The sequence below is a fragment of the Clavelina lepadiformis genome, chromosome 4 (genome assembly GCF_947623445.1).
Source record: "Clavelina lepadiformis chromosome 4, kaClaLepa1.1, whole genome shotgun sequence".
In the NCBI taxonomy this organism is placed as follows: domain Eukaryota; kingdom Metazoa; phylum Chordata; class Ascidiacea; order Aplousobranchia; family Clavelinidae; genus Clavelina; species Clavelina lepadiformis.
The window spans coordinates 15,840,570-15,860,084 of NC_135243.1; the positions used below are offsets into that span (position 1 = coordinate 15,840,570).

Here is a 19,515-nt window from a genome sequence, read left to right on the forward strand (position 1 = left end):
CCACCCCTGCTATATATGGAAAGCGCTTGCTAGTGTTCATCCCTTTAAATGTCAGTCCCTTTTTCTGTGTTGTCACTAGTGCCTGTAGAGTGTAGACAAACTTATTCCTGGTTGACATAAAAGGGAAGTGACGTCTGAAATTGTGACTCGTTCAATTAGATCGTCAACGGGGGTTACTTGCGGATAAGAGGCAAGGTCGGAAGTTCATACCGAAGTTTCCCTTCCATTTGGACACTTAACTGGAGCGAAAGTGAGATTTACCATCATTAATTCAAAAAGATCGCACACTAGATCACCTTTGTTTCGCAAAAATCAACATTGTGGTACGGTTCTTTGGTTTATTAACCACGTTTAGGCATTGAGCTTCCAAGAGCTACCCGTCTTGGAAAAAGAAAACATTCTTTCATGCAGAGTTTCGTTAGTGGCCGTACACAGTGGCGTAGGAGCATATGCTGCCGCCCCTGGCTTTCGATGAAAATGCCGCCCTATGTAGAATGCAGCAAATTTTGAAGTATAGTTTCATGTTCAAGCAATCTTTTCAATAAAAATAATTACAGATAATGTGCCGCGTTTCAGAAGTTCTATATTGCTTGAGAAAGAAGCCTCACTGTCTCAGCGTTAAGGCCTAAAATAAAAGACAAAAAATGGAGAACAATTGTATTAGGCAAATAAAAGATCAATAACCGCCTCAAAGTTGAACTTTTCGAGCTTTCGCCGAAGCAAAATCAGCGATAATATTTTCAAAATCAAATTTTTGAACGTATAATCTCTTTCTATAGGAAGAATCGATAGAGCTGATAGCCGATCATCATTCATGGTAGAACGTAAATAGGACTTTATCATTTTGAGCTTTGAGAAACTCCTCTCACAACTCGCAATTGAAACACAAATGGTAAGATAAAGTTTTAGACACAAGCATAAATATGGTACGTAGGCTACGTGTCGAATCAAGTAGGTGTGATTTAGCTAACCACTGTAAAACATCAAACGCTGTTGCATTACGATCAAACGTGGTTTCACTGCTTCGCACCAGCCTCTTAAATCTGTCAATTTCCACAGCTAACTCCAAAAAGTCCACCTCGTCGTCATAAGTGCTTTTAGCGTTGGTGAATCCATTGTGACTTTCGCTTTGCAGCAGTGCGTGAGGATTCAAAAATCCAAACATATCATTCAAGTGGTGTAAGCTATGCCGGTAAACCTAGTTTCAGCTTCAAGTTTAAATCTGTCCAATGCTTGAAACATACATCGTCTTACTTCTCCAACAACACTAAGGCCAGCATCTTCTGCGTGTTCGCCAGGCATTCTCTTTTTTCTGCGAACTCTCCGATCTTCAACTGGAATCTCTAGCTCTGTGCATTTTTTGATCGCTGCATCCACAGAATCTTTAACCAGATTATCTCGTTCTTCCACAAAAAAGTTGACAAACGCTTTCATCTTGTTAGAGCATTGCGCTAACAGCAATCCTTTTTGCTGCAAGTAAGTTTGAGTATCATGAGATTCTCGCAGGATTACTTTCCAAAAACATAAGAAGAAAGAGAAAGAAAAATTCTGAATCGCTTCTAGAATACTATGAGCGTCACCTCGTGTATTAAGATTTTCGTTTGGATTACATAGTTCCTCTAGTCTCTAGACTCTAGAGCATCCATAAACTCATCAAAACCTGCGTGAAGGGCCTTTACAGCAGCGTGATGTGCGCTCCATCGCGTATCAATCACTCGCTTCAGCGCGATTGGCGCATGTTTTAGAAGGACATCCCATCTATGAGTAGAGGCAGCAAAAAAACATACAATCTTTGTAAAACAGCGAAAATCTGTCGCTTAAATGCGGCGATCCGACGGCATGAACACCTGCAAGATTCAGTGTGTGATTTCCACACGGTACGAGTAGTGCTTTTGGATTTATGTTTTTGATTTTTTGCTGAACTCCAGTATGAATTCCCGACATAGTAGATGCGTTGTCGTAACCTTGTCCCCTACACATCATCACATCTAAGTTGTTTAGTTAAAGTTCATCTAGAATAGATTGAGAAATTTCAGCTGCCGTTTTTCCGCTCAACGGAAAGAAATTCAAAAACGATTCCTTCAGTTGGGCAATACTGTTTTTGATTATTGCATATCTGACTATAAGAGTCATTTGATCAGTAAGTGATACGTCCGGAGTACTGTCGCACATAATCGCAAAATATTTAGCTTCGCGCACCTCTTCAAGAACGATGTTTTTGACTTTTTTACTGAGAAGCAAAATAAGCTCATTTTGAATAGTGGGAGAAAGATAAGTAGTTGTCATCTTCGTAGAAATACGAATATCAGAAAGGTATTTGATGATTACGGGACTATATTTTGCCAGAAGCTTCACGGTCTCTAAAAAATTCCCTTGGTTGTTGGATTCAAAAGCTTCACGATGTCCTCGAAAAGGAAGGTTTTGCTTACTTAGAAATAATATGACATCAACAACGCTTTCTAAAATTGCTTTCCACTTTTTTCGCCCTTCATCCATATAAATGGTGATCTATAACTTCAGGCCAAGAGGCCACATCATTGGGCAAATTGTTGACTACTGCAACTGCTTTGTCGTTATTTTCACCTTCGTCTCCATCTATAACTGGCAATGCATAATAATTGATTTCATTGGTATTACTTTTGATAGACCCTGTTTCTTGCGTTTCTGCTGATAAGCTGATATTTTCAGTATCTCTCTGGAGCTCAGCGTTATTGTCTGGATTTTCATTTGAATCGTTCTCTGGTAATGTTAAAGAAACATTTGAACCAGAAGAGGTTACAAATTTTAGCATAGCTCCCTTGTGCTTTTATAATTCTGCTTCTCTTGCTTTCTCTTCTTTTTAAAAAAAGCTCCACTCTCTTTGACACGTTTCATTTTCGAGTCTAAATTAACACTGGTATAAATTTAACCACAACCTGTCATTTAAACGTTTACAATCAATAACAACTTAAAAGTTTACAATTAAACGTTTAAATGCCCAGGACTGGTTCACCTTCCACAGTTTTCTTGGTCTGCGGGACCAAATTGTAACAAATCAGCTTGTTTACCGCTCCATTTTTTTAAAATTCTCGTACTGTGTGCATTGTGCAGCCTCATTTTTCCGCCCCCTTGCAGCCTGCCGCCCCTGGCGCAGAGCCAGAACCGCCAGGTGGCTGCTACGCCACTGGCCGTACACAACCTTATTCCGTTAAGAGCTTGAGGAAAAACGTGTTCCCAATGTTCTTGTGAGATGTTGTAGGAGGATAAAAGAAGGTTTACGGTTCTCTATATTGCATTCAAAGGGAAATCGGTAGCTTTAAAAAGGGGTCATTTTTCCGAAAAAAACAATTCAATGCATTTAGAGCAGTATGTAAATATCCCACAAATTCTTTTAAGTTCTCGAGAGGAATTTGGTCGAGGCATGTCAAGTAGTGGTCGGAGTCTTTCAGGGTCCGGCTTCAGTTAATTGTGAGATATCTGGTAACCAAGCAGGTTTGTAACAGTTAGTACTAGTAAACTAGCAAACTACTGTAGTAGCATTAAGCATACTAGGAAGATTATTAATAAACGCGGCGTGATTATGCGCTAAAGAGATTGGTGAAAACAAACTACTAACATTGTGACAATTAACAACTTGATTGTGGCATTGATAGAGACGACGTTTATTACATTTACTTTCTCACCTGACTTTGTCTTCGACCATTCTTCATCCTTTTGACTTGACAGTTCACTTGCAGCTCACATCCCATACGATGTGGTTCGGAGTAAACTGTTTCTGCACTGAAAGGCGTCTGATGACCGCTGACCTACTATTGGTAATCTTCTGGCCGGTCTTCCACTAAATCGCGCCTGACGGTCTGAGGACAGCCAGATTGCTTTGCAAAATTGGCAGATTGCCTCGCAAGCACACAATGAACTGACCTGGGCTGTCGCAGGTTTCAGGTTTGTCCTCTCGCAACCTCTGCTGATATCCGTGCTCGATGAAATTGTATCGTCTCAGCAGTGCCACCTTTAGATAATCTTAGTCCAGATCCTAGTCTTGCGAATAACTCGAGTAGACATCCAGCGGTTTTCCCGAAAGCAGGGCTTAAATAGGTCGCCCAGGCTTGTTTTCGCCATTTCGCCATAACGGCGTACCTTTCGAACTTGAGAAGATAGTTGTCTAGATCGTCATTACCGTCGACAAAGGCAAATAGCTCAGGACATTTCGCGTGAGCATGGGCGGCCGGATCATTTTCCTCATTGCGGCATTATCTATCCTTGGGTTTCAACCTTCTTCTCTTTTGGTGTTATTCTCATCAGTTCGAGTTCGGCTTTCCGCTCTTCAGCTTCTCTTTCCTCTCGATTAGAACGGTCTTCTTCTGTTTTTCATATAAGTCTGGCTTCTCGTTTACATTGAAGCCGCACAAATCATCGTTTCTCCCTCGCTTCAACCAACTTTCGTCATTCCACCACAAAAACTTAGTCTTTTACGGGCATCGTAATGTAATTAAAGCAATCGATGTGACGGTTACGTCTCACGTAAACCGAAAAGAAGGCTGCTCTGTAAAATGTACCAATTTAACTATTTCACTCTATGTAGGTCACGTAGCCTGTTCTTAAAGATAGGCTGTTAGGTTAGGAGAATGGGTAAGCAAAAAGTCGATTTAAGCTATTTAGGGTTTAATTGAAGTTAGATTTAGACTGGAAGGAAGATTCAAACTAAATTCATATTACTATGTTGTAACATTTAAGTTAGGTTAACAAGAAATCTCGAGAAATAGTTTTGAACGTATAAGATTTTTTCCGGTGAAGTAGTGACAGCCTAAAATATAACACGAAGCGAAAACTGTGATTTACTGTTCAAAACTTTCCTTGAACAGGAAGGGTAAAATTCCAGTCATGTATTGACCATGTAGGCTATAATCAATTAACTAAAATTTTGTAAAAGAAAATACGCTGAGATAGATTTTCGTTCTGAAAAAGGTTGAGAAATAAATGTGATACCGTATTTACGAAAATTTTGGCTGTTACGATTGATCAATCTCCCCCTCGCGTCCGACCGGGCTTTTCTTCAGTTTCCATCCGGTGAATATTACCCATTGTTTCTTCTTTTCTTGCAATAGCACTGTGCCCTTTAACCAGTTCCTCGTTTGCGTTACAAACCTCAAAGAAGTAACTCACGATATACCTTCACACATCAACAGTGGTTGTTTTAGGTTTGGGGAGTCGAGGCGAGGAATGGAGTGATTTCAGTTTGTGGGCTCCAATATTACTGGAAACGTAGCAATCTATCCTAGGAGTCTGGAGGCATGTTCCCCCTTACAATTTTGAATTTACACGGTCCAAAATACATAAAGTTTTGGTTTTCTTTCAAAAAAGAAACTGACCGAGAATTTTTTGTGCATTCTCTTTCAGTTCTTCGTTCCCTAAACTTTGCTCTATGGCCCCCAAGGTCTCACACCCTTGATTTCTTTGTTGCTATCGAGCACCTAATACTTTAAAGGTTCGCCAGCAGAGAACACGCCAGCCATTTGCAATTGATGGTGGCTGAATCGTGTTAACTCAGTATAATCAGTATGTAGTGAAATGAAAGAGCAGGATATAGGATGGCACTGTAAGATTAACTTTTATTTTTTCAACACAAGCTTTCGCAAGCGTAAGCTTGCTTCTTCTGGTTTACTAAGAGATGGCCCATTTGAACCATTTCGAAGTGACTGTTTCACCGTATGTAGGTCATCCAGCCGGTTATTAAAAATAGGGCTGCCACTATTTCACAGGAAAAATCGTGCGTCCAAAGTCAGTTTTGACAGCTTCTTGTAAACTTTACTTTAATGTTATTACATTAAAGTGAAATTCGGTGAAATACTCACTTCGTAAAGATAGGTGGTTATAGGTTGGGAAAATGGCTAGAATGGCAAATGCAAAAAATCAGTTTAAGCTATTTAACGTTTAAAACGTGGAAAGCGTAAAACTGCGAAATACATAATGCCAAGTTTGAAGTGAAAGGTTTGTTAATATTCCTTTATCTTGAGCTTTCGACCTTGACAAGGTTCGAATTAGTATTGCGACTAGGATGTCCATGGAGATGGATTGCAAATTCAGGTTTGTCTTGATGCTTTTACCGGGTTTGTATTCTTTCATTCTCGTGAGGACATTTGTGCGGTGGTATAGGCTTTTTATTATAAGCCGGGCGATATAGTTGTTCACTGCTATGTTGGTAATGGTTGTAGTATCGAACAAAATCTTTGATTAATAAATATGCTTTCTATTGTCTTGGCTCTAGTGGTTGTGCGTATTTTTTTTTCATATTTCCTTTTTAAATGAAGTTTACATTTGTATAGTCTATATATTTCTGGTTTTCCAAATCACAAAATAGCTTTCTAATAGAAAAAATAACATCAGTCATTTTCACATAACAAAAGTGGCATAATTAAAGAACTCCAAAGTATCAACGAAATAAGGTTAGCTTTTATGTTGGAATATATCTGGACCTTGCCCAGTCAGAAATCGAAATCATTAGATTTATTTAATGACTAAACAGTAGTTGTAAACGACATGACATAACTTAAATCGTCAAAATTTGGTTTGTATTATCAGAAATCAATTTCCCCAAAGGAAATCGGACAGAATGATAACTATACAACAATTACGACACCACAAATAGTTTATTCCAAAATAGTACATGAAAAAAAAAACAATCATCCATTTATAATAAAAGCTGCCTGTTTTGTTGGCAACGGACAACCAAGTTCAGTAAGATCTCAGAACTCGAATTCTCTTATCTCAAACAACATGAAATGTTGTACATAAATTAGTTTATATATCTAAGTTTTCTGGCCAAGGATGTGAGCTTTGGGGAAATGAAATATTTAGTCAGCAGAAACGGAACAATTCAAGTAACATTATATTTTAAAAGTAACAATGCTTTGAAGCCGAACTTTTCAGAACTCAAATTGCCCCCCCAAAACGAATTAAGTTCGAGTTCCAAGGTGTGATAGTAGTGAGAATAACGCACAACAAACTTTCACGCAAAACCACCCAGTTCAAACAAAAAGTATGGGCTAATAAAAAAGCAGTACTTCAAATTAAGTAACGCGGACTGGGAATATTGCGAAATACAGTCATTATCACAGTGAACATCAACAATTTATAGATATGTCATCATTCACACGAAGTTTATCAGGGTCGTTTTAAAGCATAATATAACCGCAACGTTCCATATAATACTGTTTTAAATCAAGAATGCTTTTAAAGAGAAAATATTATGCAACATGTGCGAAAACTGGATAAAAAGAAAAATTTAAACTAAGAAAAACATAATGTGTAACTAATAGTCAATTTGCAAAACATAGTACACTTGAGAGATAACGCAGTTAAAAAGTCAAATTCTAAAGGTATTTAGAAGCAGAAACCTTGCAGATGCAGAAAGACGCTCAACTTAATATTTTAGAAGTAATAACAACTCTAGAAGAGTATTTGTATTGTCAAAACGTTGAAAGACTCGCCCCGGGCGGCAAAAGACAGATTTTATAAGATCGATGAGAGAGAGTCACACGAAAGGTAACAAGGACTAAAACAAAAATACAAGCGCCTAATTTATAAAGTTTAGTACAACCTGGCCGATTATGCGATGACAAGAAAATGCTGTCAGCGCAGTGACAAAATACAATAGTAGAAGCACTGGTAAAACACAAAACTCGCGTCAATCAACACTAAATAAATGCAAAGGCGTTACAAAAGATAAATGCGTAATTGTATTTGTAGAAACACATTGCAGTCACAAAGGCATTATGGTGCAATAAGCTCTAGTTACTATAAACTGAACTTTTCAATCTAAAATATAACGCGTATAAAAGGAATTCGTACGAGGAAAATCCAGTTGTCAACGATTTGATAGACAAATCTCCCAAAAGCTTTCTCTCCTGAGATACAGGCTTTAGCAAAGCGAAAACGTGGAAATATTGGGTCCAGAAACAAAAAGAACAATTTCAAGGCACTTCGTTCTGCTAAAAATAGGCTGAACACATATCACAAAATAAATAAAGATATAAGGAAGCTTACTGCACCAGAAAAACTCTAGTTGCAAGCACCATATGCAATATCCTGAAAAGGCAAAAAAGAAAAAAAATCTTCTACATTTTTTCATAACTCTGAGTTATTAAGGATATAGCGAATAATGTGGCAAGTTTGTACAAAAACCAGTACTTTGCAGAACTGTTGTACAAAAACTTGGACAAGCGAGCAGAAAGAACATTCACGGAATCTACTCCTACTGTTGTAATATGAACCTGAACAAACAACTAATACAAAAACCTATTTCAAAACAGGTTTTCGTGGTCAATGCAAATCTAGAAAAAATGTTGACAACCTAAGTATTGGCGCTCTGATTGTAAAAAATGTTCACGAAAGCCAGGTTGGTATTAAGCTTGACTTGCAGTGTTGAACTTAGAAACGCCTTTTTTATTGTTGAAGCCCTTTCGATCAGACCATGCCAACAAAACCACCATAATGCCCAAAACTATTTGAATCGCACATAACTTTGCTTAAAACAATGAAATGGTTTTCACAAAACCTGAGAAAAATGTTACGTAAGTGAAATAGGGGTAAAATTAAAGGACTTTTGGTTAGTAAAAAGAATACACTTTCTCCTTAACTTGATGATGATTGCAAAGGCATATTTTTGAAACTTCGTGTAGCATCAACATTTGAGCTTTACGGCTTGTAGTTGTATTTTTTAAGTAGATCATCCAACTCTTTTGCTTTAACCTGACAAACAACGAACAAGAAAGTTATAACAACATACCCATGGTAATGAAACTACGTGACAAGAACACATCCAGTAAATTATTTTTAACGGTGTGTAAAGATGTTAAGATGTTAACACAACAGTTAACAAAATATTGCCTTAAGACAGGACACATCCAACTTCGAGTTTATGAACGTTATTTCGGCCTACAACCCAGTCGCATGCCGATTGCGCAAATGGGCTGATAAATTTTGCATTGAAAACTTCAAATAATCAGGTATGGATAATTTACTTTTCTGTGTTGTGATCGTAACGATCGATTCGATTTGGATGATCTTCCGGACTGAGCTGACTTGTTGCTGTTACGAGATGATGCTCTCTTTAATAAATTCTGCGAGATTGACCTGTAATATGGGTAAAATGCTTTTTGTTATGTGCAGATTTAAAAATATGTTAACTAATTAGTTAATTAAAAAATAATACCTATGATACCGAATTAACACTGTTTGTTACACAGTGCAACTCATAAAGCATGTTTATTGTCTAACTCTAAACGATACCTAGTAAACATGTGAACGATAAACAAAAGTTATGGACCTACGTAAACAATAAAAAGTAAAATACCCAAAAACTGAGATGGAAAAAAATACCTGTGTGGTTGATTTGTATAATAATATCCAAAAGAAATTTTGAGTATAATTTGAATATAAATCTTTGTTTGCCAAAAAATAATTTTTTGTCAAGTCACTAGGTAATTAAAATATTTCTTACATCATGGTAAACAATCAAATTTGTCACTCAATTCAACAAGACAAGCAAAACGTTTGGTGAGACAAGGGCAGTAAAATCAGTCATGTTTGCAAATTTAGTATGTTCACAAAAACATTTTCAATTTACAGTAAACCTTTAAACTAACTTGGACATTTTTGACCAATGGAATTGTCATAGATTTTAGTACTAACTACTAACCTGATTTATTTTTTACTATTTAAAGAGACAAAGAAAATATCTGAACATAAACATTTTGTAACGAAAAACAACTGAATGAGTGCAAAATACTTTAGAAACAAGCACCTGTGCAAATTTTTGCTTGATTGATTAGAATAGTTAATAATCCAAGGGTGTTTAAGTGCTTTATCAGATGTTAAGCGTTTTTCTGGACTAACTTGAAGTAGCTCTTTGACAAAATCTTTGGCTGTTTGAGACACTTGTGGCCACGGCTGCAACAGAAAAATGCACAGTACAACAAACTTTAATAAGCTACATTATAATATCAAACATGGAATAAAGATTTTTTCCACAACAAGAACTTATAGATTACATGGTACTGTATTGGTATAAATAAAACAAACAAATGAAATAATAATGAAAGTTTGTGAGACGTACAAATATATAAGTAATATAAATGCATGTACAATTGTAAATATAAAATATATAAAACAGTTTAAGAGAAAAGCTGAACTCTTGAATTAGTAGTTGAAAGACCACAGATCAACCAACATGCATCAAAATAATTGTGCAAAAAACATGTTCCAGTTCTTCTGAAGTATGTTATAGTACAGTAGATATGAATCTGACATTAGTAGTTTGTAGTAGTAATTATGGAGTGGGGTGTATGGACCTTGGCTGAAAATCAATATCTCAACGCCCTACTAATCGCACATCTTGTAGAATGTAGAACATAGTGAGTAGGATCCTTTGATCTTCCATACAAACTCTAATCTCATTTATGACTCCATGGAGCTGGTAGTGCACACCTCACACCACGAGCAACAGTCCGACTGTCGGCTAAACTAAATTACGCACATGTCTAACAATGTTCAGACATACATAGGAAGGTCAATCCCAAACAGTGCATGATGACTTAAATTGCGGAAAAGGCAGAAGAACCAACTGATTTGGTCAATGGCTTTTAGGCAAGGCAGCAAAATGTTGAGGCAAATTCTTGACCTAAATGATTGATTGGAGCAATAACAGGTACAAATCCACAACCAACAACAAGTTACGTTACTTGACAAGTTATTCAACCAAGCTACGTAACCATTGAAGCTTTCCATAGTCTCCAAGACTATTTATTCTCTTGACAATTTTGTCATTATCATCTTGGATGCACTTCATTTTGGTTACTTCCATACTTTCATTTGCTACCGGTTTTGTAATTCTGAAAACTTTTTCTTTGCCTCCTCTGGTATCAAGCCAATCAGCTAACCTTTATCTTTCCCCTTGCTAGGCTAAAGTCACAGCTTTCTTTGCCATTCGCTTTGCCTATGCAGTCATGACCAACGTGTGCCAAATCAATAAACAAACACATATAATCAATATTATATAATCAATAATAATTAATCAACTATAGTAATTTAGATAGATAAATAGAGTTTGGGTTGGGTTTGGCAACTGGTACTGAACAAAATTTGAGAAGTAGCCAAAATTATATATATCGGATTCTTATGAGGATTGGATCACTTCAGTGTTGGGATATTAATTAATTTTTTTTAAATTTTAATTTGTAGATTGGAAGCTACTAAAAATATTACACCTAACTATAATGAAGATATAGTTCAGCAATAAACTTTGTGCAGGTTATTGTAAATGCTTCCTTCCCAGTAGCAACTTCACATGATATTACATTGGAATCAATATATATGCCATGAAATAATATACAAACGGCATATGGATGTAAAACGTAAGGTACCTGTTTATAGAAATATAGAGTACTCGATGCACAACTTACATCTCCATTGAAATTGTAATCACCGTTAATAACCATACGATAGAGACGACCTTTATTTTCGTCATCAAATGGCATCATTCCACTTAGTAAAATGTATGTAATAACACCTATGGCCCAGTCATCAACAGCACTTGTGTAAGATTTTCGTAATAATACCTAAACATATGTAAGAATAGTTTTCACATATACTGGTGAACTGTACTGATGTAATCTTTTAAAAATAACAAAAATAAACCTAAATGTAACTAACAGGGATGTGCAACCCCAACACAAATCTGAATATGTATACTAGGGCATACGAAAACAATCAATTTATTTGGCTTTACTTAATAAAAGCAAATGTGGGTGACTGATTTGCACTAATCACAAAAAGAGAATATATAGCAGAAAAAAATTTTAAACTTTTATTTGTGTTACTCATTTTATGGTAGAATTATTGTAAGAAGCAAAACAAATATCAAAAAAAAACAAGGAAAAACTACAGAAATATTTCATTTATGTCTATTGATGAGGTGGCATGGTCAAATATTAAACATGATTCGCCACATACTCAAGTCAGGGACAATAATAAAATACAGCAGATCTAAATTTGAAAGAACATCAAAAAGAACATTAGTACATATATTTAAATTCTTCAACTGCTTTTATTTGGTATATTGCTAATATTAAAAAAATAAAATTATGTATCTACAACTATATAAAATATAACATGCAGATCACATGATGCATGAGATATATTGGCTACTGTCACAAACATTCAACAAACAGCCTACGTAAGGTTTATCTTTTATGATATTGTATCTGAGCAATCACACCCTTTTGAATGGAGAACAGAAAAGTAAATAGTATTATAACAATACCATACAAAGTGATTACTTCATTGTACAAAAGATATAGATTCCGAAATTCCCATGTGGTTGTAACATTACACCAACTTTCACACCTTGCCTACCTCTGGTGCTATGTATTCAGGAGTTCCACAAGTCGTATTCATCGTCCCGTCTTCACCAGATCTACGGGTAGATGCTAATCCAAAGTCCGTAATTAGCAATTTTGAGTCATTACCAGGATGGTAATATAATAGATTTTCAGGCTTTAAATCTCTGTGAGTTATACCCAGCATGTGCAGATATGCCACAGCTTGTAAAACCATTTGCAATACCTTTACTGCATCACGTTCCGAAAAACTACCTTTCGTAATAATTCTGTCAAATAACTCCCCTCCAGTTGCAAGTTCCATCACCATGTAATATTTATCTGGTGCCTAAACACATGAAATCAAGCAAATAACACAAAGGAGTAGCCAGGTGCCTACTTCAAGGTCACCACTAACTACCTCCCCCCATCCAGGAATTTGGTTAAGAAGTCTATATGATCATTAAAATTATATTAGAAAACGAGATGACATTGGATTTGCATAACTCAGGCATTAAGTCTAAAGTTTAGTAACCACACATATTAAAGTAAGTACCCTAATGCAAAACCAAAATTTTTACAAAATTAATGGAGGGATATTCTGTTAGCTGCGCAATTTTATGTGATGTACATAGCAGCATTTTTTGTTTTACTTTGAGTTTTCATTTACAGATGATAGCAAGAGGTTAAAACTTACAGGTATATGCGATATCATTGTTTGGAAGATGATGAGAATGTTAATTACAACAAGCCAAACGTCTAAATGAACAATATCACAACTACTATCAAAGCAGATGGAGACAAACATTATGACATTATAACTGATTGTTTCAGATATCATAAGATGGACAATTAAAAGCAAATATGTTCCTTGCCTATATGACAACCAAATCAATGAAAACAGCTTGGGCCTAAATCAACTTTTTTTTTTAACTTGTGCTTGTTGTGGTGTGCAAATTGGCAATTTAAAGCCATTGAATTTTCACAATTTATTTTAAACCTAGTGCCCAACTTGATTTTATTAACGTTTTGCCTCTTCCCCCAATATTTTCCAAAGTACAATGAATAAGAATGCTTACCTCAAACACTTCTATAAGTTGGACAATGTATTCATGTCTTACTCTTCTTAAAACACGAAGCTCTGAATCACAAACATCTCGACCTTCTTTTTCCTTTACCTGTCAATCAAAATGTTTGCATTAAAATGCAAAGTTATACATATCAAAGCAACACAAATAGTGCGCATTGCGGTTACATGCAGCAATTTCTGTATAAAGATAGTATAGCTTTACATAAACTTACATCTATCATTTTTATTGCATAAGGCTGTTTAGATCCCTTCCGTTCAACTCTGACAACCTTGCTGAAGCTGCCACGTCCTATGAGTGCTTTTATGTCATATTTTGCCACAACACGAGGATCAACCTTCGCTCGATATTTGGCAACAGCTCTACATGATTAACGCACCAGATTAAGTGTTCTATTGACAGTTACGTCATATATCACAAAACTTGACTTTAAAACAACAAACATTCCTACAAATCATACTTATTGTTATTTGCAGACGCTAATTTTTCCTTTTCTGTTTCACTATTTAGAAATGCTTCTTTCGACCCAGGGGAAGCTTTTCCTTTTTTCAAGTAGGGGTCCACAGACTTGACATATTGCACATCTTTTTTTCCTAAACAAGAAAATTGGCATATTGTATTATACACACAAAAAACTTCATATAGAACAAATTGAAAGAATATTTAATAGCGTTTGTAGCACTTGGTGTTACATAAAATGGCATGGTACACAATTGAAAATGTGCACATAATAGAAACTTGACAAAATTACTATAAATATAAAATATAAAGCAAATTACAAACAGTGAAACTTTGGTAACGTGGTCACCCATAGAACCAACAAAAGCTGGTCCCTATATAGGGATGGCTATACTGATTAAGTCAAAGCAAGAGGCAGGATGTACCAAATTTTGTGCTGGTATGATTATTTATTATGAAGATCATACCATATATCATTTTAGCAAACTACCTTAGGTACTAATAACATAATTAGAAAAAACAATAATTTATTTCATTCTACTTCAAATTGACATCAATTGGTTTTAATTTTTTACCAGTAAACTATTAAATAGTGATCGAGAAATTGGACTTTTTTAAAGTGATTATATAATTAAAATAATCCAATGTTTAACAAAGAAAAGCAATTGAGCAAGATCAGAAAATCAAGACAATAACTTTAACTTTTGATTGCATGAAAAAAGAATGAGGTCACTTAACAGTGGTGATCTCTCAATTCAATAGGGTGGCCATACACTGAGGTTCCACTGGATTTTGGAATTTTAAACACTTGCCTCCAGAAAGTAATTATTCTCTGAAGTAAATGGTAAATAAAACTGTCAAACTACATTAGATTTGCTTTTTACCTTCAAATGGAGGTTCTGGTAATATCTTGCTGTATCCACACCCCATAAATGGTAGATTCTACTCTATTTTCATTATATATGAAACAAATGATCAAAACGGCCTTTTCAGAGGGGATTAATGCTCTGCCAACACACTTGTTGTATAATTTATATGTGCTAAACAATAGATCACAATATGTCAATGAAAATTTTTAACAAACAGCTGAAATAAAACAAATTCTCCAAAACTTTTACTAAATCACAAAACAAAAAACGAAACGATTAATGAGGTTATTGTATCGTTTAGGCTATACTTTGACACTGCTTGTGGGGGAGCAAAAAATTGATAAATCATTATAGAGGAACGAAACAGAAATTTGACAAAAAACAATCGAAAAAAGTAGCCAAGCCCAAGAGGTTTAAGACTACGTCTGCGAAAACTTATACAGCTAGTAGCTGCTTAGCCTGTATGGAAAGTTTGCATGATAAGCTACGCCGGAAACTTCCGGCGTGGCAAAGAAGCAAATATCGTTATTACACTGGCAGACTGGCATAAATATCAGATTAGGCCTTTACAAGGTGGCGTCATAAAATCGTGTCACAAAAAAACATCCACACAAAGATCGCAAGTCCAGTGAAATTCTTTTAATTTCATCGTTTGGGGTTGTTACTTGAAAGTGGCACAGATAAATATGGCGAAGTCAATTGCCTTAGAATCGGTTCAATTATTTAAAATAGAAATTAGTTGCAGCGGAAATTAATTAAATTTTTAATAATGGCATAAAACAAATAAACTCTATTTATTCAGCGTGAATCTGCCTTTGCTAAAATGCAAGCTTTCTATATAGGTTGTTTAACTACTAAAAAATTAAATTTGTCAGTCATTAGCTGAAAACTTACATTTAGGAAAGAATTTTGGGAAAACTTTTTGTAATTCATCAACCCACTCACCAACAGAAATACACTTTTCTGGTTAATGATTTTAATACTTGAATATTTTAATTCCAAACCTTGGGGTCCACTTTTAGGCTATCGGTAATAATAATTAATCTGGTAATCTTTATCTTCGGACTTACACTAAGGCAAGTCTTTGCCCGACTTAAACTCAACAATGATCACTCATCACTTGAGTGCCGGTTAATGAGCTAGCCAATAAGCAAGTTTCGATTGTCACACACATTTTATTTTATTTGTTTTTTGTAGTAGGTATATTGACCGAATTTAGAATTGTCCACCAGGTCCGCTGAACAATGGGCAATTGTGGCTAATGCCTTACCCAAGGGTATTATAAAGATATGGCGCCACTGTGAATCGAACACCGTACCATGGTGATTACATGTGGCAGGTGGTGGGTACAATTGTTTTTAGATTCTATCCAGTGTGGGTGCAATTCCAAGTGAGGGTAATCCCATGTGGCACAACAGCAGTGACAGCCTGCCTCGTGACATGTTCCTAGCGTTATCGGTGACATGCCTCAGAAATACCTACGTCATCTTTGGCATGTGTCTACGTTTTTGGTCTATGTATTCATGCTCACATTTCTCACAGTTTGGCTATCGTAGGCGTACAGCTTTGTTGACCGGTAGGGTTAGTCATTTTTGTTGCAATAAAAGTACGAGTTCATAAAGAAATGTAGATAGCCTAAGCCCTAACATGTTTACAAAATAGGTTGATAATTATGGGATTATTTTATTGCGTTGAGTTCAAAAGTGCAAGGTAGATAACATGTTTACGGAACAGGTTGTCAACCAACTATTTCTTCGGTTGGATAGCAATTATGTCGTGAACTGAGAATAAACTTCTGGCAAATATGACGTAACAGAGGGGTGTCCAACCCGTGACCTACCAGAAAATTCTGAGTGGCCCGCGCGGTATTTTTCGAAATGACTTATATTATCAACTGAATCGCCTACGCAATTTATGGTGAACTTACATTCCGAAAAATTGGCATAAATTGTTTTTTTTTACTAATTTCTGACAGCCATATGGAAAACTCGCTTCGCATTGCTACATCGTCCATCTCACCGAATATTGCCGAACTTGTTAGAGAAAAACAGTGCCAAACTTTACATTAAAATGTCGACGTGTGGTAAAAACTTTGTTGAATTTACTAAAACTTGGTATGTTTATCATTCTTATAATTGTAAAAGAGGATAATACGTATTTTTAACATTAGAATTTTGGTATGAGAGTTTTAATTAGAAATTAGCAGTAAACACTCAAGTGGCCCGCGCAATCATTCATAAATCGCATGTGGCCCTTTGGCGAAAAAAGTTGGACACCCATGACGTAACACAATAATAGCGCAGTAAATAGCAGATACATAATTATCGTCACAACTTGGAAGACTACGGAAACTATGTCTTCCACATTCTATGTACAACAATATCTACACATTTTGGACAAAAATTGCCTAAACTGTTTAAGCACACTTTTAGCTAATATCTCAAGATCTTCTTTAAAAATAAATCTACAGCATTTGCTCATCTTGCATTTATTGAGTGTGTCACAGTATGGTACAATACTCAAATACTAAGAAAACTGTGGGTGGCGGGCATTGAATTAAAAAATGGCTGCCTTTTATACAGTTTCAAAACTTTGTTTATTACAAACATTGAACAATGTAATGTTCCATAATTCCTTACGATTCAATGGTATGAAAATTTTTATTAATTTTATCGTTTTATTTTTATTTGTTATCGACACATATATGTGGTGTAACAAGCGGTTTAATCGTGATAGGCCAGTGGCTTAGCATCAAAGAAATGCCCACAAATTGCCTCCCCAATATTGTCCTCTACTCAGAGTTCCGCGATGGCATTCATCCAGTTGGTGCCCAAATAAAAAAATTGACACATTATATCAAGTCAATCATGAAAACGTGCAATATCAAACCCGATACCACAGAAAAATTGGCAAATGACCGAATCCAAAGATAGTATTGCAACGGTTACGTCACGAGTCACGATTTGTTTTTCGAAATGCTTGAATTTTATTTTGGGATCTTGCAATGCAGTTGTTGACCGGACTTGAATTCTCCTTAATGACGTCAGATAAATTATCTCGCTTGAACTGGTGTGTCACATATATATACCGAAGTAATGTTTACAATCTTTCCTGTTTACGTTATCGATTTTGCTGGTTACTATTGCACAATGTAACATTCAGTAAGCTTTGCCCGAAGGTGAAAGCCTTCGTGTCTGATAATAAATAAAATGGGAACTTATAATTTAGTAATTTGTATAGACAGAATTAAGCAACTAACAGCAAAATCACGCCGTTTGAGAAATGAGAAGTCATATCATCGAAGCAGAAGTAAACAAGTTATCAACCATCAATCGTCCTCGCTCATCCTGTAACAACAGCCGCCAGCATACGCGGTCATTATGACAGATATGTTTGTTGTGTAATACTTCACACAAGCAATACACAAACGAAGTTTAATTTGTCATAGTATCTCATAAAAACCCGAATGAAAAACTTACAGCAAGCCGAACTGAACGTAAATTGGATAGAAGAATACGTCAGCAAAATAAAACAGGAATAAAACGTCACACCTTCATATTAATTGCCGATAAGCAATGACACCAAATGCAGAATCATCACAAAAACAACCATAAAAGCATACAGGTTGATTTCGTTTAAAATGCGCTTAAGTACAAATTAAATCAATTCAAGAACAAACTGTCAAAACTTCATAAGAGGTTAATTGGATGCGACGAGAAGAAATGCTAAAAGCGGCCCCACAAATATTGTCTCAATTTGATGTTTGACCGTGATTTTCGACATCGTTATCCACCGGAAGTTAAAATTAAGATTTATCACGTTAAAGTTAAATTCATATTCGTCACAGTTGAGAATGGTCTGCCGCCATAGAAGTCGCTATTTAATGCCGGCAGACGCGATTGTAGTTAACAACTATCGGATTTTAGGGCTAATTTTCAATCTTTTTATGACCTTTGACCGCGATTTTGAATATCGTTCCCCACAGGAAGTTTAAATTTAATTTAATAGTACTCTTTAAAAAAAGAATGTCTGCTCGCTTGACTTTATCAAACCAGCAGATGGTGTCTGCCAGAAGGAGTCTGCTGGTTTGACTCAGGTTATTTTTAAAACTATCAAGCACAATCAGACAATTGAGCCGGACTGCAAATTATGGCAGTTTCCGCCTGACCCCGGGGATGCATAAGCAAAATTCCGGTGCGTACTACGACTCGTCGCCCAAGCACACCCGGCGTTTGTGGTTCCGCGGCCTTCTATAATAATGATAATAAAAAAAACAGACAAAAGAGTGTGTCTCCTTTTTTAAAGAGATTGCTCGTCTCCCGGTGTGCAATATCGTTTCGGCAAAAAAAATGTGGAGACTATGTCTGCAGTCTATGTTACAATTAGGGTAGGGTGTAGATTTTTTTGGCAGATTGAAGATTAGATTTGTGTTGTCATTTCTACGTAGTAAAACTGTAATTATATTTTTGTTAAAGTACCATAGCTTATGGCCAACTTAAAATTTTTTTGACTTTTGATGGGGATTTCCCCTGGAAGTTAATGACGAAAAAATGTGGTTTTTAGTTTATTGGTTTATTGGCACTTTATTGGCTCCACAACATGTTTGCGTCATAGTGACGTCACAATTTTGTGATTTTGAGGCAGATAGAAAGACTTGAGTCAATGACTTGACTGGAGTTTGACTTAAGTTAGGTTTTTGGAAAGCCTTGGCTTAACTCCTGTTAACATGGAATTTGCTGGTTGGCT

The 19,515-nt window shown here is 35.9% G+C and overlaps 1 protein-coding gene across 1 annotated transcript; it reads right to left on the reverse strand.

Moving 5' to 3' along the window:
- Positions 1-6,468: 6,468 nt before the first annotated feature.
- LOC143451953 (serine/threonine-protein kinase H1-like) lies at positions 6,469-15,005 on the reverse strand. The gene is made up of 9 exons (XM_076952739.1): positions 14,785-15,005; positions 13,902-14,034; positions 13,656-13,803; positions 13,433-13,531; positions 12,391-12,702; positions 11,439-11,594; positions 9,782-9,927; positions 9,000-9,111; positions 6,469-8,727 (listed from the first exon to the last, which is right to left on the reverse strand). The coding sequence occupies exons 1-9, from the start codon at positions 14,828-14,830 to the stop codon at positions 8,674-8,676; spliced, it is 1,206 nt and encodes a 401-aa protein (XP_076808854.1). The 5' UTR covers positions 14,831-15,005; the 3' UTR covers positions 6,469-8,673.
- Positions 15,006-19,515: the final 4,510 nt, after the last annotated feature.